The sequence below is a fragment of the Panulirus ornatus genome, chromosome 25 (genome assembly GCF_036320965.1).
Source record: "Panulirus ornatus isolate Po-2019 chromosome 25, ASM3632096v1, whole genome shotgun sequence".
Lineage (NCBI taxonomy): Eukaryota > Metazoa > Arthropoda > Malacostraca > Decapoda > Palinuridae > Panulirus > Panulirus ornatus.
In genome coordinates, this window is record NC_092248.1 from 10,801,211 (window position 1) to 10,823,134 (window position 21,924).

Here is a 21,924-nt window from a genome sequence, read left to right on the forward strand (position 1 = left end):
TTGGGACTACTGTACCTTTCAACATGGCCATTTTTGCCCACCCAGATAATGTTCTCTCTTTCCACACATTCTTCAGTCCTCCCAGAACCTTTTCCCCTTCAACCCACCCAGTGACTCACCTCTTCTTCCACTGGTCCATTCACTGCTGTGTCCACTCCCATGTATTTAAAACACTTCACTGCCTCCTATTTTTCTCCAATCAAACTCGCACCCTAACTAACTTGTTCCTCAACTCTGCCAAACCTAATAACCTTACCTTTATTCACATTTACTCTCAGCCAAAGTTGAGAGTAAGTGTAACTGTCTCTTCTGCCATGTAGGGGGTAACTCAAACAGAAACTCATCTCTAGACCTTGGTATCATAAATTAAACTGTACATAAATGCATATTTCCCTCATTTTTATGAATTTGATTAAAGATTAATGCATTCATATGTAACCTGAAGTTACACTTTTCATCACTAATCATCATTATTTAAAAAAAAATTTTTACAGCTGATGAACAAGATGAAGGATGATAATAATCGGGCCAAACAAGAAGAGCTCAAGAAGAACAGAGAGATTGCTCAACTTCGTAAGGCATCCCGGAAACAAGAGACAAAGATAAAAAGCTTAGAAGCAGAGAATAGGTTAAAAAATGTTGTGTTGAAACGTAAAACAGAGGAGATTGCGGTTCTTAAGAAGGCTCCAAGGCAAGGTTTAAGCAGTAAGGCAGCAGGAAGGCTTAGAAAGAGTAAGGGATCCAGGTTTTGCTCTGTTTTAGGTTAAAAGTTTGCTTGAGTGGTTTTAGGAAGCCTTATTTGTCTTACACTACTTGCTGTATACCCTCTGTTTTACTTATGAAGTGTTTCTGAATTCTTCCTTGTATGTTAATTTCTCCTTGTCTTGGTGACCATATGATACATTAGCATTCAAATTTTCTTTTATATATGTGGTGAGCAGTTTCATAATTGTCTTGGGTAGTGAATGCTCTCATCATCATTTCACTCAGTACAGGTTGAGTATCCCTTATCTAAATTGCCTGGGACCAGAAGTTTTTCAGATTTTGAATTTTTTCTGATTTTGGAATATTTGCATATTTGTGTACGTAATGAGATGTTTGAGGACAATATGTGGTGTGAGGTGGTTTGATTGAGTAAGTAATGAAAGAGTAAGAGAGATGTGAAAGAAGAAAGTTAAGAGTAAATGTGAATAAGAGCAAGGTTATTAGGTACAGTAGGGTTGAGGATCAAGTCAATTGGGAGGTAAGTTTGAATGGAGAAAAACTGGAGGAAGTAAAGTGTTTTAGATATCTGGGAGTAGATCTGGCAGTGGATGGAACCATGGAAGCGGAAGTAGATCATAGGGTGGGGGAGGGGGCGAAAATCCTGGGAGCCTTGAAGAATGTGTGGAAGTCGAGAACATTGTCTCGGAAAGCAAAAATGGGTATGTTTGAAGGAATAGTGGTTCCAACAATGTTGTATGGTTGCGAGGCATGGGCTATGGATAGAGTTGTGCGCAGGAGGATGGATGTGCTGGAAATGAGATGTTTGAGGACAGTGTGTGGTGTTAGGTGGTTTGATCGAGTAAGTAACGTAAGGGTAAGAGAGATGTGTGGAAATAAAAAGAGTGTGGTTGAGAGAGCAGAAGAGGGTGTTTTGAAATGGTTTGGGCACATGGAGAGAATGAGTGAGGAAAGATTGACCAAGAGGATATATGTGTCGGAGGTGGAGGGAACGAGGAGAAATGGGAGACCAAATTGGAGGTGGAAAGATGGAGTGAAAAAGATTTTGTGTGATCGGGGCCTGAACATGCAGGAGGGTGAAAGGAGGGCAAGGAATAGAGTGAATTGGATTGATGTGGTATACCGGGGTTGACGTGCTGTCAGTGGATTGAATCAGGGCATGTGAAGCGTCTGGGGTGAACCATGGAAAGCTGTGTAGGTATGTATATTTGCGTGTGTGGACGTATGTATATACATGTGTATGGGGGTGGGTTGGGCCATTTCTTTCGTCTCTTTCCTTCCTTTGTGTGTAGTTGTGTACTTATAAATGCTTGAATCCTTGTGTGTGTATGCATGATTATGTTTTGTTTTTAAATATATTAAAGTACCTTCTTTTGAACAGAGGCTGGCATTGGACTCCAGTCAACCACATTTTCTCCAAAGGTGGCTAAACAAAAGTGGCAGAATATTGAACAAACCATCAACAAAGTGGCATACAACAAGCAGACTGTTAGTAGCATGGAACGTGACATGGAAAGGTAGTAGTATTTTAATGACTGATATTTTCTCAAAATTGTGCAAGATTTATGGTTGTTGGGAACAAAGTTTAGTAAGGACAGCAGTGGGAAAGCTGAAATTGAAATTAGTAATTATGAATGGGATTATTCCAGGTGAAGATGTACGATGGAATTGATTAGGGCTGGGGTTGAAGATGCTATAGCATGCATCACTGACTGCCTGCAAGTTTCATGTAGCCCTCCATTGTATGATGCACACCCTAGAATGCCATCAGTAAGATTTAGAAAAACATCATTAGATTACTACGTTCTCAGTTTCTATAAATGCTTGCTTCAAGATCAGTATCCACACTTGTGTGAAAAGGCTGGTATTTATCCATGCTTATTTGGCTCCAATTAATTGGCAAATAAGTATTTATGATTATGAATCTTAGGAAATGAAAGATTTTGTAGACTATGACAAGTTACGCCCTGTTCTTTAAGTATAAAAGTTTTTGAATATCTCTTATTTCAGTTTTGAAAGAGAATGTTTTTTGAGGTAAAAAATACCCTGAACTATTTCCTTCGATTTTTGGGAATTTTTTCAGAGAAATAGATTTCTTTTAAAATCTCATTATAAGAAGCATTTTCATGTTTAATACAAATCTGGTGTTGAAATATTGTTTAGTCGTCTTTACGACATTCATTTAAGTTGTTAATTGACATCAATTTTAAAATATTTTCTGCTCCTTTTGCATCGTATTTACTGGGTATGTATTGGTAACTGAGCGCATTATGATATATTTTCCATGATTATTTAGATTATAGCAGTTTAAATATTTTACCTTTCAATTTTGAAACAAAAAGTTTTTGGAGCCAAAAATTACCCTGAGGTATTACCTTCAATTTTTTTTTTTTCAGAAAAGTAGATTTCCTGTAAAAATTCATTATAAGAAGTATTTTTCATGCTGAAAACAAATCTGGTGTTAATATATCATTTAATCATCTTCATGACATTTCATTAAGCTGTTAAATGAAGTCATTTTAAAGATATTTTTTGCTCCCTTGCATTGCATTTTCTGTATTTTTTCAGAAAAATAGATTTCCGCTAAAGATTTATCATGACGTATTTTTCATGTTGAATACAAATATTGCGTTAGAATATTGTTTAGTTGTCTTAATGACACTCAATTAAGGTGTTAAATGAAATTAATTTAAGATATTTTCTGATGCTTTGCATCTTATTTACTAGGTATGTATAGGTAACTGATAGCATTATGGTGTATTAACTATGATTATTTCAGGTATAGAAGTGTTTGAATACCTTATCTTTCAATTTTGAAACTAAGTATTTGGAGCTAAAATATACCCTTCAATTTTTGGTATTTTTCTAAGAAAAAAGATTTCCTTTAAAAACTCATTATAAGAAGTATTTTTGATGCTGAATGCAGATATGGTGTTGAAGTAATGTTTGGTCCTCTTAATGACAATTAAGCTGTTAAATGAAGTCAGTTTTAAAGTAGCTCTGCTCCATTGCATTGTATGTGATGAATATGTATCGGTAAATGGGAGCATTATGATATATTTTCCATGATTATTTCAAGTATAGAGGTGTTTGAATAACTCATCTTTCAGTTTTGAAACAAAATATTTTGAGCTAAACAATACCCCTAACTATTCAGGGGCATATCTAGGGGAAATAGCACCTATGGCAAGCACTGAAATTGCACCCCTGGCTTGATTAAGAATGTACCTACAGTGGATATATGTAAAGATATCTTTCTTTCTTATACTGTTCGCCATTTCCCACTTTAGTGAGGTAGCGTTAAGAACAGAGGACTGAGCCTTTGAGGGAATATTCTCACTTGGCCCCCTCTCTGTTCCTCTTTTGGAAAATTAAAAAACGAGAAGGAAGGATTTCCAGTCTGCCGCTCCCTTCCCCTTTTAGTCACCTTCTACGTCATGTAGGGAATTTATACAGTGTAATTATAAACTGTTGCAGAGTTAGGCCAATCTTAAATTCATATAAACTCTTAAAGACTTAAAGTTAAAGACTTATTTGATCAAAATTGTAATGAAGCAGTATCGCAACTGATAGTAGCAAAATATTACTATCGTTGAAAAGTAGGCGAGTTTCTTTTTTATCTCACAAAACCAAACCATTAGAAATGTCAGTCGAGTAGCATATGTCAAAAACAAACCTATTGAGTGGCGCCCAGGGCACCTGCCCTACCTGACATCTTAGATATGCCACTGCTTAGCCTTTAGTGCCTCACTCTTAACAGGACAGTGGCAGAGGGCAACTCTTGTGCAGTGTTTGCAGAGGCTCCTACCTTATGTTCCTTCTGACTGCTACTATGTAATGTGTCTACCTAATGCTCTTGCCTACCTAATGTTTCTACCTATATGTCTTATGACTTAATTTTATATACAAAATGATATAATTCCATTTATTTTTCAACTTTCATCATTGCATTCATGTCAAATTCTGCATCACTTTTTGACTTGATAAGCTAAGCTCCAAATTATTTGTTTTCTAGTTTACATAAGTATCATTTCAGGATAAACCCATTATTACCTGTGTGGTTTCTTTTGTTGTCCTGAAATTTTTATACTTTCTACCATACATGGAAATTGGACTTTTGATATAGTATTGGATTGCATAAATTTATCTGTTAAGGAAACTATCTTGTACATTTTAAACACAGGTGGTTGAAAGAGAGAGAATCTTTAAGTCGACATCTAGAGCGTGTGATGAGGAAACGTGAGCGAGCAGATCCAACAGACATAGCTACCTATAATGATCTGAATGATCAGGTGGAAGCCCTCAAGGCAAACATTGATTACATCCATGAAAACATTCAAGAATGCCAAGAAAATATCATGAGTATGGAGGAGAGCAAGGTGAGTCTGTTTAGCAAGTGTGCACATTGACAGGATGAGCCTGCAAAGTTAATGTTGATTATGATTCATCCAAGAATGGAAGAATGTAATTGATAAATTCATATGAGCCATTGGTATATACTTTTTCAGGCTAAAACATCTTGGATGAGAAGAAAATGAGTTCCATGCAGTGTTAGTAAAAGAAATGGAACATTAATGTAGGAGTATGAGAATGAGGAGAATGATTTATATAGGCCCTTAGATTGGCTAAAACTTCATCACTGAACTGTACTGTAATGATAGCAGGATTGAATTATTATTGGAGGGGTAGGTTGGAATCAGCCTCACTTCATGTGTTTACACTTCATTCAGTCCTGCAGGATTGACTTTTTCAGAGGTGCTCATTAAGTAGAATTAATAGCTTTGAGTATAGAAAGATTAGTGATAACTGACTTTTATAGAAATATCATAGAAAAGAAGAATGTAAATTCTTTACCCCTGGAATTTTACCAATAATTTGCTATTCATTTGGGTGATAGCAGGTAATTGTTATATAAGAATTATTATTAACAGTGTAATACCATAGATGACTGAAATACAAGATATATTTGTGAATCTTATTGTATTGTTAAGATAGTTAAAGGCATGACTGCTAAGCTCCAGGTTGTAAATTTGAGCCTTGTTCATTTCTGATAAATGTTTAAATGGAACTTAAGACCTGCAGTCAACTAGCGTAGTTTCATCCTTGTGTACAATACACTAAGAAAGTTGTATGCTGTTTATTGTACCAAGACAGCATGCAACCTCACAACTCTTCTTGATCTATGGTTCCAGCCTGTGGACTTACTAGGTTTCCGGATGCTGTAGGAACCCCATAAAACTGGGATTTTGCTGTAGAAGTAAGTCAATAATAAGTATATGTATGACGGATAGACCATGGAAAGGTCTGTGGGGCCTGCTTGTGGAAAGGGAGCTGTGGCTTTGGTATATTGCACATGGCAACTAGGGAATGGATGTGAGCAGATGTGGCATTTCTTTGCCTGTTCCTGGTGCTTCCTCACTAATGTGGAAAACAGCAGTCAAATGTGAAAAAAAAAGATACTGTAGGTGTTTTTGCATTTCACCTTCAAGTGGTAACATTTTGAGTGAAAAGTAACTTCAAATAGGCTGCATCGTTAGCAGGTGAAAAGAATACAGCTGCATTAAGAACCTTGCTCTGTTTCAAAGTGTTCAATATTTTTATACTTCATAGACTGCAGCCATAGCTGGAGGCTGCAGGAACCCCTCAGAAGGGTTCCTTGAGTTGCATATTGTAAAAAAGGACATGTGTGTACATAATTATTGTTTCTGTACCCCCATTTCTATAGTGTGGATCATTTCCATAGTGTAGATCAAATGGACTGAGGAATATATGTTTTGTGGGAATTGATTTTCCAGAAATAAGGTCCCAAACATGATGTACTGGTAAAGCAGGGACACTGAGTAGCTTCGGATAGACTTATTATCTTGACAGACACTCATTTATGGATATCCATTCCCCTTGTTGCATTTGCTGTTATCTTGCTAACACACACACACATTTATGGATGCACATTACCCTAGTTGTTGCATTTGCTCTGGTTTGATTTGCAATGAGTTTTGTATGCCAGACAATGATAGTATTTTATTAGCTACTTTTTGGGGTTATTGACAGGGACTTTGTATTGTTAGCAACAGATTTTTGGCATTTTATTTCTGTAAGCTAATTATTATGAGAGATTTTATTGGTAATTTCAAATTATGACAAGTACCATTTGAGTGTGAAACTGCTGAAGATGGTGTGTGAATTCTTGAGTGTGTAAAGGGAGAGGTTTAAGAGTAAATATGAGTAAAATCATAGATATGAAATTTAGTAGTGCAGTGTAGAAGCAGTCAGTAGGAACATTAGGTAGGGGCCTCTGCAAACACTGCACTGCATTATCCCCTGCCAGTGGCCTGATAAGAGTGAGGCACTAAAGGCTAGGAAGTGGCAAGGAAGTTCACTGATAATGAAGACTATTGCTGTGGCCACCCCCTTGAGGGAGTTCCAGTTGGGAACAGGCATCAGAGATATGGACAGATAGATACCATTTAGGCACACCAAATGCATTTAAGCTTTACTGCCAGAAACCTATGAAAATGCCACTTACTATATGACTCATTTATTTAAATCTGTAAAACTGAAAGTATGTCTCTTGTGGTATGTAATTTCATTAGATAGGCTGTTCAAGATAGGCTATACACATTTCCTTTTATCCTTTCAGGGGAAAATATTTTTCCCAATTAGCATTTGTTGTGTGTGGCTGCTTGTCATTTCCATAGATGCTGGGTTATACTCCCTATTCTTTATAAACATTTTATTTCATTTTAACCTTGAATTTTTATAACTTCAAGGGGACCTCTTATTTGTAACTCTTAGGGTACATCTTAGCAATGGAGTTCACCTTTTATGGAGGCTCTCTTTTCCTGGCCATCCCCTTGAGGGAGTTCCCAAAGGAAATGGGTATCAGAAGTCTATAGACAGATAAACATATTGTCTCTGTCATTTGGTGTCAGGAGAATTAAAGATTTTTTAAGAGTATGTTTGTTATATAAGGAGTTAGTTCTTCACTGTCAGACTTTTGACAGGGTTTTACCAGTACTTTAAGAGACCTCCCGTGTCATTCAAGGTAGTGAATTCATTTGCATATATACATTTGATATAGAAAAAACATCTATAAGCAGAGACATTTCACAATTGTGCTGGGCTTTATGTAAGACACACACACATACCATTCATTTTTCCTATGGGGCCACTGTTTCCATGGACCCACTGTTTAGTCTTTTAAGCAGGATGTTTGAACACGTAGAGCTGATCTGTTGTTGACTGGGTGTTGACTGTGTTAATCATATAGAGCTGGCATCAATAAAACCTTAGGGCTGGGCACTGGCTTCACGGTCAGCCCAGCCACGTGATACCCTTTACTAGTGTGCGTCGAAGGGCACCACAAGACCAGAGTCCAGAGTGCTATAAATGTACTTATCTATTTTTCTAATAAAACTGTAAAGGCCACTGGATCTTCTTCAAGCAACATGGAACAGAGGACTAACCCAGCCTTACATTTAATCTATCAGACATTGCTATTTCTTATGCCATTCCTACTCTTGATTTCAATGTTCTGTTCAGTATAGAAATACCTCAAGGTAGATGGTCAGCCGTGATTATTCATTGCTTTATATTAACAGAGTGGAAGAGCCTCTTTTGCATTGATGTGGTTTCTTTTGTCTACATGTGTTATATAACAGGTGCTTGTTTGCAGAATTGAGAGTATGACAACTGATGACTGACAGTGGAGAAATAAGCCTTTCTTTCATTAGTATTTTTTTTATCCATTATTTCCATAACTGTGTAACTATTAAATGCAGATCTTAGATATGAAAGTGATTATTTATTGTGATGTAAGTAACTTTCCTTCATGTGTCGGTGTACTGTAGAATTAGGCAGAAGCTCACATGAGTGTTACCCTTAAGAATAGTGATTAATTTGTCCTAATCTTCAATTTTAGGAACAATCAGAACTTCTCCACACGGATACTGTGACCACTGGATTAGGAATAGAAGAGTCTCACTACCTCATTAACAAATTAATCAGTATGACTGTTAATCAAGCCACTGTTGCTGCTCAAAGGCAAGCAGCAATATCTGAATTGGAGGGCAAGATGAAACAGGTGAGTGAAATGGTAAAAATGGTGGCTAAATTAAGGAAGATGTAATAGATTATAATTATTCTTATTTCAATCCATTTTAGCAGAATTTGGAAATAATGAAATTGAAGGATCATGGATAACTATTATAGCCAATTATTTGATGGGTTTTGATTTCAGGATTATTTGCTGACATACCTAAAATGACCATGCATGTGATTTTATTTGATATCATCATTGTGATATGAAGTGATGTATTGGTTTGCTGTAATGTGCATTTTGCATTAGGAAGAGTTTTGTTTTGATATCCTGAAATGGAACTACACTGAAATTTCTGATATTCGGACTTGTTAAGTAACTAAGTTGCTCATATCCAGACAATATCAAGGCTTTGAGAGAGCTCCTATTGATTTTCTGAAATTTGGTCATGTATAGTTATCAAGAAAAACCCACATTTGATGAAGACTTTCCAGGCAGTGACTGGACAATATCCTGGCATCACAAAGTCCTCCCTGTTTGCTTGCATTCCATGTGCTCTCTTTGTTTATGATTGCCACATAGGCCTACTACTGCTTTGATCTGATTGGTGTAGAACATATATGTCACTGTCAGTAAGCAGCAGATTAGTTAATTCACATCATTTGTTAGAATGCTTTCTTTGTTTTGGAGCAGTAACATTGGTTCATTTTGAATTGCACTGCGTGTAATTTTTTTTATGTAGCCTAAGGTGACAGAATTGTGGCGTAATGTCAAAATTCACCAAAGAGTATAGGCAAAAGTGTTTAACTTTGTCAGATGCCATGAAATTAGAGATTCTGGGAAAATGAGAAAGATGGCAGTGGTCCCATCAAAGGGGTTTGTTTAGGGCTGTTCTGGAATGACACTTAGGCTACCAACTAGATTATGTTGTATTGCTTGCTTGATCAGAGGGAGGGTTGGATAGAATGATGGGCTGCATTGATAATGTATGTAGGAGGAGGGAGGAGGAGGAGGAGGCTGAAAGTGAATATGAATAACAGTAATACTTTGGATTTTGGAAGAAATAGGAGGTCAGATTGTAAGATGATTTCACATGGTAAAGTATTAAGAATTGTGGGTTGTTGGGAACAAAGTTTAGTAAGGACAGCAGTGAGAAAGCTGAAATTGAAATTGGTAATTATGAATGGGATTATTCCAGGTGAAGATGTACGATGGAATTGATTAGGGATGAGGTTGAAGATGCTATAGCATGCATCACTGGCTGCCTGCAAGTTTCATGTAGCCCTCCATTGTATGATGCGCCCCCTAGAATGCCATTTGTATGATTTAGAAAAACATCATTAAATTACTAAGTCCTCAGTTTCTATAAATGCTTGCTTCAAGATCAGTATCCACACTTGTGTGAAAAGGCTGCTATTTATCCATGCTTATTTGGCTCCAATTAATTGGCAAACAAACATTTATTATCATGAATCTTAGGAAGTGAAAGATTTTGTAGACTATGACAAGTTACACCCTGTTCTGTGACTGATGTCCATGAAATTTATACCCAACATAAAGAAAAAATTTTCAGAAATGCAATGCCAAGTTGATAAAATCCATTGTCAGTATTCTGTGGCTCACAGGTAATTGTACAGTATGAACTGTAGTTTTGTTGCATTATGTAAATAAATGATTCAGCTGTTTAGAAATTAAGGCATTTGTAAATTTTGCAGCCCTAGGTTATTGAAATAAAATGGTTGTGCAGTGTGTGCAGTGTTGTGCTTGAGGGATGATTGCAGATCAAAGTAATAGAAGTGTTTTGTGTATGGAGTTGGCATGAATGAAGATTTTGGCTGCACTTAACCAATCATCTTATTGTGTAAGGACAGAGAGAGGTAGACACTTTTGTTATTGCCACCTCCTTCTTGGGAGTTCCCGGAGGGAACAAACAGGCATCAGAGATATATGATAAAGTGAAAAAGAAAAAAGTATTTATAAGTATGGAAGTCCATGTTTTACTTAACACGCTGTGCATGGGTTGAGGATGTGTGATGATGATGTTGCAAAGGTTGTTTGTACCAGATTCTTCTCATTAAGTTGGAGGTGGGGAAATGATAGATTGATCAATAAAGATATAATAATCAGTAATAACAATAAAACAGATGGAACAAACAACAAGTGTTCAAGAGCAGTTGCTGGCACATGTGTTGGGTGATAAAGACCTTGAAGTGTATAGTTTGATGTCTTCACTCGTAGCTGCAGAAGATAATACACCTGCCTCTACAGAGTCTTCAAGATCAAATTCTCCAACGGATGGGTAAGGCGCTTTTATTCTTTAAATTTTGTCATGATATGCAGTGAAATTAGAGAGTTATAAGGATAAGCCAATTTATTATAGATAAGATGTTTTTAGTTTCTGCATCTTGGTAAAGTAATTTATTGACTTGCAAAACTTGGTAGTATTTTTGGTCATTGCCTTTGTATGATACAGATAGAAAGCTTAACTTACTCATGTTACGAAGCCTGGTTGAGGACCTAAGATAAAACTGCTTATAAAATTCTTTAATCATGGTTGGTTGCACCAGCCTCAAGTTATTATTAAATGACATAAAAAATCTCCACATGTCAAATCCATAAATATCATTAGCACATCTAAAGTTTTTTTAAAATATCAGGTAATCATACTGTCTTTTTCTAGAAGTGTGATAGTTCCTTTGGATATCTTGTTTGTCTCGACTTTTTAGGGAGTCCAAGAGCAAAGGAGGGAATGGCTCTTTTGATGTGGAATGAAGTGTGGGACTGTATTAAAGAGTGCAAGGAATTGATTTCATGGTTCATGTACGGTAGAATGAAAGGAGTATGTATGGGTCATTGTTAGTTCACATTCACCAAGGAGGGAGAGTATTGAAGAAAGTAATTCATTATATATATATGTTATGGGAGGAGCTTGGCTAGTGCTTTGCCAGTTTTGATGCAAGAGAGGAAATTGCAATGCCAGTGGATCTAAATGCAGGTGTAGGTAAATGTATGGGATATAATTGATTAAGATTGATTGTTAGAAGATGAGTTTGTTTGGCTATTTGTTTTATTTTGGTCAAGGTTGCTTCATTTAGGGCAGTTGAAGAGTTGAGTCTCTTTAAAGCATGGTATCTCGTCAGAGTACCAAAAATAGTCACAACACAAAACTTATTTTCATTGTGAAAGAAAAGATAGATTTCTCAGAAACTAAATATTCCAACAGCACCCAGTATTGATCACTAAAGCTTATGAAATATGTAAGTATTTTAGATGTTATTGTACTCTTAAATTTGTATTTTATGTAGAGTGATTTTAGATTCGTAATCTTAGCCTTTAGCTCTTCTGTGAATAGAAAGTGTTGTGGATTGGCCATCTGAATTTCAAATTTCCATAAGATATCATTGCACTATATGCTTTCTTGAGTATTTATTCAGAATTCATGTGGATTTTAGTTAGAGAAGTATGATATGTATTTTCAATAGTGTCAGACAGCTTTTAATGACATGCTGATATAGGAGGAGGACTGGAAGCATAAGATGGCTCACCCTTCCCTCAGCAAACATGATTCTGACAAAAACACAAATACACCTGTTATTAAACAGCCACTTTCTCAACCCATTTTAAACACCACTCCACCAGTCTTATACCCATCTGAAAACCACACTCCCCATACATGTATGAGTTAATCTTTCTCATTTCAGTTCTGGACACCACCTATCTCTTCAGTGCTACAAACATTTATTCACCATAAACTCAAGACTCCTTATGCCCAAGATGCAGCTTCTACATTGAAGACAATAAACACTAATTCCTCAGTTGTCCTACACTTACCCTAAAGAGACATACACCCTTCTTCATGCGTCTTTGACTTTTGTCCTTGCTGTTGGCCATTGCCAGTTTCCTGGGTGCTTCAGGAGCCCCACACATGGGAATTCCGGGGCAGGAATGTAAAAGTGTAATTGCATGCATACATGTAATTACCTATTTGCACTTTACAGGGAGGGGGTTTTGCCCTCATGGGTCTCGTATCTTCAGTATTCTCTAATGTCATACAACTGATTGAATTAATGTATGCTGTCGGCATTAACCATGCCCTCAGTCATTCTTTTCTATTCATCTACAATTCTTATACTGTAGAAGTACTTCCTTATATTTATTTTAATAGTTAAATGTCTTGCTTAATTTCATGTTACTTCTTCCTGTTACTGTGTCCCTTCGCCTCTCAAAGAACTTTTCTCTGTCCATGTCATCAGTCTGTTTTAAAAACGTAAAGGTTATGATCAGGTCACCTCTCACTCTTTTCTCTTTCAAGTTTGGCAAATCTAAAGGCTCTTGCCTTTATTTCTTTTGTATGGGGAAGGAGGTTTGCACTCGTTGGGCCCCATCTCATGAACATTCTCTGTTATGCAGTTTCTAGAATTTATGTATGCTGTCTGCATATATCTGATCACAGTCTTGTCTCTTGTCACTCTCAGCAGAACATATTCACACCTTGCTTCCCTTTCAAAAAAGCCAACTTTAGCTCTTTGTAAGGGTTCACTGATCTTTGCACAGTTCTGATACTGACTGCCTTTAGGACCTGTACTTTGCTAGTGGGGAAGCTCTCATCTGTGCTGAGAGCATATAGAGGCCATCTTTGTTGGGATGGGGTCTTGTGTCCCATTCACTAAAGCTTTATCTTCTGTCATAGTTTGATAGTTATTAGTCTGTTGCTTGCCACAAGAGGGCAAAGCTTACCACACCATGAAACTTTTCTCACGAATATTGTTTCACCTTCATTCCTAATTGGAATTATTGCAAAGCTGTTCTTTGTAGTCAGTAGTCTTAAAAAAGAAGTGCAGATATTTCTTACTCAAATGATATATTTACTCATCGTAATCAAAAGCGTCTTCTGTATCTCATCATTTTATCCTTTCCTCAGTTCTGACCTGTTCAGTCTATATATATCTCTTCATCTGATAAGACACTATTTGGGACTTTAATGTCGTTTAACTCTTATGTTTGGTAATTCCACATTTGGTTCTCCTCCTTACCCTCTCCTAGTCTGTGCAATATTTTCCTTGCATAAAGTCTGTTGAGTATTCTCAGCTACAAAGGCTAAGGCATATGGTACACATGATATGCCTTTTTGTGTCCTAAGGGAGCATACCACAAAATTAGCTCAGATTTTTGCTGCTTGTTTCATCCTTATCTATAAAGATAAAATCTTGGAAGCATACCTTGATAAAGCCCATCCATTAGAAAAGAGGCTGTTCCAACAGTTGTTATTTTTAGTCTTGAAAGGTCTCCTTAGCTTCTCATTTGTAAACTCCTAGAATCTTATTCCTGTCTCTCATTTTACCAATATACCTTTCATGGTGCAAGGTTGTGATGTTCTTATTTGTGTAATTCACCAATAGCCAGCCCCTTTAGGGATTTTGATAAATCTTTGGTCATAGCCTTAGACACTTTGAAAACATCTGACAGAATTTATCATTTTACTTTTTATATGTCCTTCCTTGGCTTTTCTTCTTTTATATGTTCTCTGGTTCATCACATCACAGTAGACATAATGGAATGATCTCTCCCACTTATTCTTGTCATCTCTGTTAACCCTAGGAATTCTGTTATATTGGCTGCCCTTTTTTCTCCATGAATGAATTTTTCTTCAAACTTAAACATCATTCATTCTCACACTGACTTCATTTCACTTACCCTCCCCTCCTGACTATATTACTTATTGTTTTTCTTGTACAGACCGTATTTCCTCTCTAAATTTGAACCTGTGCCGCAGTGCAATCAGTAATACACACCAGTTTTGTCTAATGGCAAACTCTAAATCTTGTTGGAGGTACTTTAGGTAGAAAGATACTCTCTCTCTTTGTTAGCTACTTATGATGCTTACTTTGATTGTTGGAATATGATTTTTGACTTTAAGAATTTGATATCTCTTTCATGAGGTGGATGAATGGGTCCTGAGAAATTCTCTCCGATTTTTCTTGGAAATATTTTTATCAGCCTCATATATGTCAAATTGTATGAAAACTTTTATCACTGTCATGCTGTTTTTTAGTGGAGAATTTAAATAAATGTAGGGTTATCTGAAAATTAAGTAAAATTCATGTTTGAAAAAAAATTGAGCGTGAAATAAAATATGGCATATTAACTGGCATTGAAATAATATTTTGTTTAAATATGATATATTCAGTGGAACCTCATGTGAGTGTTTGAAATACAGATGGACCATCTTATGTAGTACAGTAAAATGTTTGAGAAAATCAGGCAGGTTTGAATGGTGTTGTATTTCTTGACTTCCCATAATGGAATTATTGGCAGAAGAATGAGCATTAGCTTTAATAGCCTGGAACAGTTTACAGAACAGCCTAACAAGTACCAGTATAGCTTTTGATTTGGAAAGAGTCTCAGCAAAGCCTGTTTAATTGTGCTGCAATTTGTGAGGAGGCCATGATTTAACAAACAGGTAAAATCTAGTCAGTATTCTTTTTGCTTTCAGTAGCAATACAGTGTATGACCCCAAACACCCATTCCCCCATTCCTGATAAACCTTACTCCACCCTTTTGTTTTGATTATTATTATTTTCATTCTGTTCACTTTTTGAATGCTTAGCCACTTCCCTCCACTTGAGAAGCTTTTAGATGAAAATACCTGCCTGTTACTCATTTCACTTGCTATACTGCATATGATAGATGTTATGGTGGGAAAACTTATTGCATTAGTGATATCTATAGTGTCCTGATATATGGTGTAACGTGCAGACTGGATTACCACAAGGTACCGGTGAAGGCACGTGTGAAAAAATGCCAGTTGCAGGTCATTATAAACCACTTCTGAAGAAGAGCATGTATGAAGCATGCCAGATTCAGTGACAAATCTGAGTGGGAAATGGTCTGAGATAGCAATGACTTTTGGAAACAGTGGGGCTACCTTGCATCTCTATACCTTCCTTACCAGCTACCCTATTTGCAAATTGAAAGCTGTTAGAGAATTCTAGTAATAGTGGCCTGAGCATGTTTAGTGATGAAGAATTTTCTGTCTCTCCCTGACCCTGTCTCTGTGATTCCCCACCCTTTACCTTTTCCTTGTGACAACCTTGTTCCAAATCATGTGGTGCAATGTAATGTTCCTTGCTGCTGCTTATATTTTCATTCTTTCAATGCATGCTTTTCTTAACTCATCTAATGTATACCTGCTTTGTGATTAATAATGTGAAATTGCACACTCATACTTGCTTTTGTGCTGTTATCTTTCTTCTCTGTATTGCTATTCCATGCATTATGCTTATTCTGATCCTGTACTTGTGGTCTTTCATGTATTTACCCTGACTCCCTCATCCTATTCATGCCTCCAATGGTATTTCACCTGTGGTGTTTTATTTCTGATTTTCTTTTGTAACAATATCCTGCTGTGCCATCCCTGTTTTGTTTGCTCTCCCTTTCCTTGTATCCTATCACTTCCTTTCCCCTTCCTCCTTCCCTACCCCTCACAGCCTGATGGAATCATCTGCCACTTCGCTAGTCTTCTCCTCCGATTCCCTAAAAAGGCGGGACAAAGCACGGCGCAAAACTGCCACCACAGAGGATATGTTATTCACCAATGGCTCCGAGAAGAATGGAAATGCTAGTGGCACCGATGGCAGCACGAACACCACGCCAGCAGGAACCATCATCAGTTCAATGCCAATTGCTGCCTTGGAGCGCTTAGCTGTAGAGCGTGTCAGCTCAGATCGCTCCATCCCAGACCGAATGCCATCAGGTTTAGGCATGGATCGAATGACATCAAGTTTGGAAGGAGTTTTAAGTGATGATGGCCTTCTGATGCCTCCCCCATCTACCACTCATAGGGCAGTACCAAGAGTAACGTCAGCTCCAAATGTTCTTAAGTAAGTTTAGTTATGGATATCAGATATAGTTTTACTTGTTTGTCCTGTAAGATATAGTGTTTGAATGGTACTAATACATTTGTTGGAAATTAACCTAATTTTGTTACTCATTAACTTATTTGCTTAGTTATTTCCCAGAGTAAGTACAGTACTTACGTAATATTTTAGGTGATGAACTTTGGCAAATGGATTTAACAATAGAAAAATGAATGCAAATTGACTTCTTGAGTTTCACTTTTTGTATTGTATTTTACAGAAGTGATGGATTATTGAAACATTTCTTCTATTTTTTCAAAAGTATTATTTACGAATTCATACTATGCATATAATTTTTGCTGCTTGATAAGTTTTTAGTTTCGGTTTTGTGACTGTGAAAGCTGTATTTTACTTGATAACTTGCTTCTTGAAGTGTTTTTAATTCCATAGTTTGTCAGTGTTACATTGAAATCGTGTGTATCCTTTTTTTCTTTTTACTAACATCTGTCTGTTTTGTTTGAAAGACTCTGTCTTCATGTTGTGTTCATTTGTGCATTTGTGCTGTAATAGCACTCCTGCATAATGACATTATTAATGAGGTCAAGCCAGCATCACAGTGCCAACAAAATTGATCAAGCACAACAGGATCCTTACACTAAGTTATATTACACATAATGAAATTGTATTAATTGGGAAGTTGAGCTTCACCGTCCAGAACTGCACATTAGTGGAATTAACCGGAGACTAACCAGCAGCAGAATAGCAGAGCCCACACTAACCTCTGGCCTCGGCTTGGGCTGGCTTGGCTTACAGGAATCTGATGTCCAATCGACCTGACAAAGCATCACCAATTCTTAGTCGCAAGTCATATGAACGCCAAGAATCCACTTCTCCCCGACTGGGTAGAAGGTCCCTCTCTTCTCTTAGCACCTCAAATCTAAATTATTCACGACAAAATTCTGCGTGAGTAGCAGTATGAAGTTGTTAAATCGATTTTCAACCATGTTTTCATAGTACAGAGCTTAGGTTCCAGATCATAATTGACAATAACATTAATAACAAACAAAGTACATTCAGCATCATTTGACACTACAGTTATTGTGTTAACTGTTGGATTGGTTACATAAACAGCATTTTTTTATTGAAAGTATAGCACACATCATTATTTACAGTAGTTACTCTTCTGGTGACAGTAAACATACATGACATTGATGCATCTAAGCAGCTGCCTAAATTACATTGGTACTTACAGCACTACATTGTATCCATATCTGATGGCTAGAGTTTTAATACTAAACATTAGTTACCTAGGTGCACATCCCCTTGGTTGCCTTTCAAGAATACCGAGAAGAAAAACAAGTGAATCAAACAGCAACTATCCCTTGATATTACAACCACAGAATGACATCAGTTTGCACAATTTCTCCATGCACATAAGGTGGCATCATCATGAGTGGTTAGTTATTCCAGAGCCTTGAAATGACTGAGTAAACATCTTGTTGCTCACTATGATGAGTAATGCTCTTCTTTGTTTAGCATCCAAAAGTAAGGTCTCAGAGCTAACTTGACTCTCTGTCCATTGTTACTGGGAATCAGTAGAAATGCCCTGGAAGTTATATTTTTTTTCAAAATAAACATGCACTGGCCCTTCTTTATCTCACACTGCATGCAAAATGCTATGTGGGCTTTACAGAAATATGGTGATATAGATTAGTTGAAACTTTTCTTCCCAATCACTGGAATTTAAAGTGAAATTATCGTGGAAAAAACTCATTAAGATGCGATTCTGCCAGGATCATATGTACTTGAAAAAAATTGTGTGTATTGGTAGTACACTGCATTGATGATTTGAGGAACAAACTTGGTTATAGCTATGATTGTTCCAGTGTGCAATATTCTTAGATTGGCACACATCATATTGGACCATCAATTGTTTTTGGATGGGAGGATGAAGCCTTGTATAGTTATCAGAAATTTGCTTTATTATAGAGACAGCTAATGATTACCTGAAGCTATTGTCTTGTATTTTGATAGCAGTAACATCTGGGTAATTTTCCATGTAGACTTTTATGCACATTCTCCTGCACATTAGATGATATATGGATATGTATGTCTTGCTTTCTGATGGCAGGATATTTGTGTATGAAAACATAGTTAAATAGTATGGGTGGAACTTATGCTTTAAACAGTGTGTCTAAACATCTAAAGAAGACAACATCTAAAGAAGACGTACAATTGAACAATAACAAGTTATTAGTTGCACTTTGATCATTAACAAATCATGGTACATATGCTGTTAGGTTTAACATGTTTGAAGGTAGCACACTTATTGTTTGCAGTTCCTCATTCATCACGTTCATTGCACTACATCGTAAATTGTCTCAGTAATGATTGAAAACAATGTTCTTGTTTTCATTATTCTCAAATAGGGACAACAATCCAGAGATGACCCCACCCACTTCTCCAACCACTTATCGACGTTCCACATCCAGGGAAGAGAATGTTTTTTCTCGTTTAACCTCAACTACATCCTCTACGCGAGAAACAAGGCCAAACACAGGCATCATCAACCCACATGCTGGAAGGGTAGGCAAATGGTATTTTCCAAGATGTAAGAATCATGAACAACATCTTGTCTTTTCATTTATCTGAGCAATCTATTTTGAATAAATGAACCATCACTTTAGGGTTCTTACAGAGACTACAGACTGTTGTCTGATTGAACTTCGTAATAGCACAGTTAGAAGAGAATTGAAAGAGTACAGTAGTCACATTTTTACACAAGTGTTGACTTTCAACGTTTAAATGATGCAAAGTACCCTTGAATGTAGGCTCTTAACAGCAGAGCTTTGCTTGTCAGTCAAGAGGCCACATAGGAATGTGAACTCTAAATGGATACATTGATTTTTTGATTTTTCAAGTAAATTGTGAGCCCCTTTTCTCTAACACATGAGTAAAAATATGGCATTCTCAGATAGCAGGAGAAATCACTTATTTTTTTTTTTTTTTTTTTTTTTACATTAAGGAATTATATGATAGACAACTATACCAATTGTTAAGACTTGGCATATTGTTCTTACAGGCAAGTCAGCGATCTGTTTTGGCGTGCACACATGTTGCTCAGGGTCACTCTAAGGCTGTACTGTCAGTTTATGCAACTGATGATCTCCTTTTCTCTGCATCCAAAGGTAAGATTATAAGTGATCTTTGTAGATACTAATCCCTTTACTCTGCTATCAATGCATAGCAGATGGAGCCTTTTGTTTAGTTTGCTTCTTTTAACATCTGATGTCCTGATATTAGTGATGCAGGCAAACTAGAACATGCTAGATTTATATACATCAGATTTAGCAGTAATGTTAAGACCAGCAAGATTATGATATTTGACTTTGGTACTCATCAGTCAGTTTTTGGCATTTTTTTCATAACACCATCTCTAATCTAATCCTTGAAAGGCAAATTGCAAACAGGCACTCATACCTCAACACTATGAACCACAAGATACACAGCAGCCAAATCTGTTACATTTTATTATAATGTATATTTTTTTAGGAAGAAGCCATTTATGATAACTTTTTTACAGATCGTACTGTCAAAATGTGGGACTTGGTACGTGGCCAAGAAATACAATCCCTTGGTGGGCATCCAAATAATGTTAATTGTGTAAGATATTATGAAGCCCAACATACCTGTTTCTCTGTTTCCTCTTCATTTATCAAGGTGAGTGTTTACTGTGTGTAAGAGTATATTAACACATGTTAGTTTAGAAATTAGGATTATGTGAGTAAATGGAAATCTAAGGGAATTTGCAGGTCTCTTAAATTTAATAATTCCATTATTTTTAAGGACTATGGACATGTGAACACTGCATTCCCTCTATACATTGACAGTAATCATATAATTATTGGCATTTAAACAGGAAGCCTGACCACTGTGGGAGCCTCATTTTGATAAAAGGGACTCCTAGTGCAGGAAGTAAAATCTTTTTGTATGCTCTTTTTATACTTGTTCTTTATTTCCCATGTTAGTGAGGTAGCACTAAGAGCTGTAATGCATCAAAACAGCCCCTTACCCACAACCAGGCCCTATAGACTTTTCCATGGTATCCCCCAGCTGTTTCATATGCCCTTGTTCAGTCCATTGATAGCACGTTGTCCGTGTATACCACATCTCTCCAGTTCATTATATCATGTCCACGCCTTTATATGTATATATACTTTCATACTTAATTGTCGTTTCCTGCATTGTTCATTTATCCTTCAAGTAAAATGATATTTTTTTGTCTACTTCTAGGCATATAAAGAAATTGGGGGTTCGGGGGGGGTGATATGAGTGTCCTCAGATAATGACTTTAACAGGTAGATAAGGTAAAAAGTAGGAGTTTGTGAGATTTTATTTTAATTCCTCAGCCCAGATAAAGGCAAATGATAGTTGATTAAGGTCTAAGAAGTATGAAATAAGTGAGTTAGTGTTGAATTACTGTTGGTTTAGAGAAAATAGATTAACCAAATAATGAAATTACCTATTTTGTATATCTGGTATTTCTTTGCTGCAAGTACTTTAGTGAACAACTGTGGCAAGATGACTCTGCTTTCCTGAATGTTACCTCAAAGCATATGGAACTTGAGAAAATTGACATACTTTAAACTTCAAATTAAAACACAAGAAAACTGGTAGAAGAGGGAGGATGGAGCTGATGCAGGAAAATAATTGGTCAGAGATGGTGTATTGCATGAATGTAGAGGAAGCTAAACCAGTTTTAGTAGACATCAACAGGGTATGAGGACAAAGCATAAATTTTTTCTGTTATGATGTTTTGAAGTTTTATTGGTTTTATGTCAGTTACAGTGTTGTTTCCACAAGCATCCTGATGTAGATAGCCTTTGACCCTTTATGCTCTTTTTACAAGTACAAAGAAGTGTATAATATAATCATACCATAAATATTACATTATTGTAATTCTTACATCGCTGCAGGTGTGGGACATCCGTGAAAACCCAGCCAAGTGTAACAAGACATTCAGCTCAGCTGGCTTAACTTCATCTGGATTTTCACAAGTCAACACTCAGTCACGAACTCTGCAGATGCCTGCTGGAGAAACATTGATTACAGATATTGCCATATCCACATCAACAAATATTTTATACTCTGCAGCTGGGAATATCGTCAGGATATGGGATCTTCGAAAGTAAGTATGCTTGTTAGCCTAAAACAAATTTCCGTATATCATGTATTAGTTTGTATATTGGTGAACGTAAGCCAATAATGTAATGGAACCGTGTCTTAACCCTTCTTGTTCTTTACTGG

The 21,924-nt window shown here is 36.6% G+C and overlaps 1 protein-coding gene and 1 long non-coding RNA gene across 9 annotated transcripts in view; one reads left to right on the forward strand and one right to left on the reverse strand.

The window, feature by feature from the left end:
- Klp31E (kinesin-like protein 31E) overlaps positions 1 to 21,924 on the forward strand; it is a 212,125-nt gene that overhangs the window by 176,432 nt on the left and 13,769 nt on the right. For 4 of the 6 annotated variants that reach the window (XM_071677592.1, XM_071677591.1, XM_071677593.1 and 1 more), the window contains 11 exons: positions 495 to 732; positions 2,105 to 2,240; positions 4,907 to 5,102; positions 8,645 to 8,806; positions 10,906 to 11,060; positions 16,249 to 16,641; positions 17,431 to 17,580; positions 19,047 to 19,203; positions 19,700 to 19,805; positions 20,201 to 20,337; positions 21,594 to 21,805. In XM_071677592.1, coding sequence (XP_071533693.1) covers positions 495 to 732; positions 2,105 to 2,240; positions 4,907 to 5,102; positions 8,645 to 8,806; positions 10,906 to 11,060; positions 16,249 to 16,641; positions 17,431 to 17,580; positions 19,047 to 19,203; positions 19,700 to 19,805; positions 20,201 to 20,337; positions 21,594 to 21,805 — 2,042 coding nt within the window. The remainder of the gene's footprint in view (positions 1 to 494; positions 733 to 2,104; positions 2,241 to 4,906; positions 5,103 to 8,644; positions 8,807 to 10,905; positions 11,061 to 16,248; positions 16,642 to 17,430; positions 17,581 to 19,046; positions 19,204 to 19,699; positions 19,806 to 20,200; positions 20,338 to 21,593; positions 21,806 to 21,924) is intronic. The other 2 variants (XM_071677595.1, XM_071677597.1) reach the window with 2 other exon arrangements.
- Positions 21,570 to 21,924, reverse strand: part of LOC139757266 (uncharacterized) — a 191,374-nt gene continuing 191,019 nt past the window's right edge. For all 3 annotated transcript variants that reach the window (XR_011714558.1, XR_011714556.1, XR_011714557.1), the window contains one exon: positions 21,570 to 21,708. This is a non-coding gene — a long non-coding RNA (uncharacterized lncRNA). The remainder of the gene's footprint in view (positions 21,709 to 21,924) is intronic.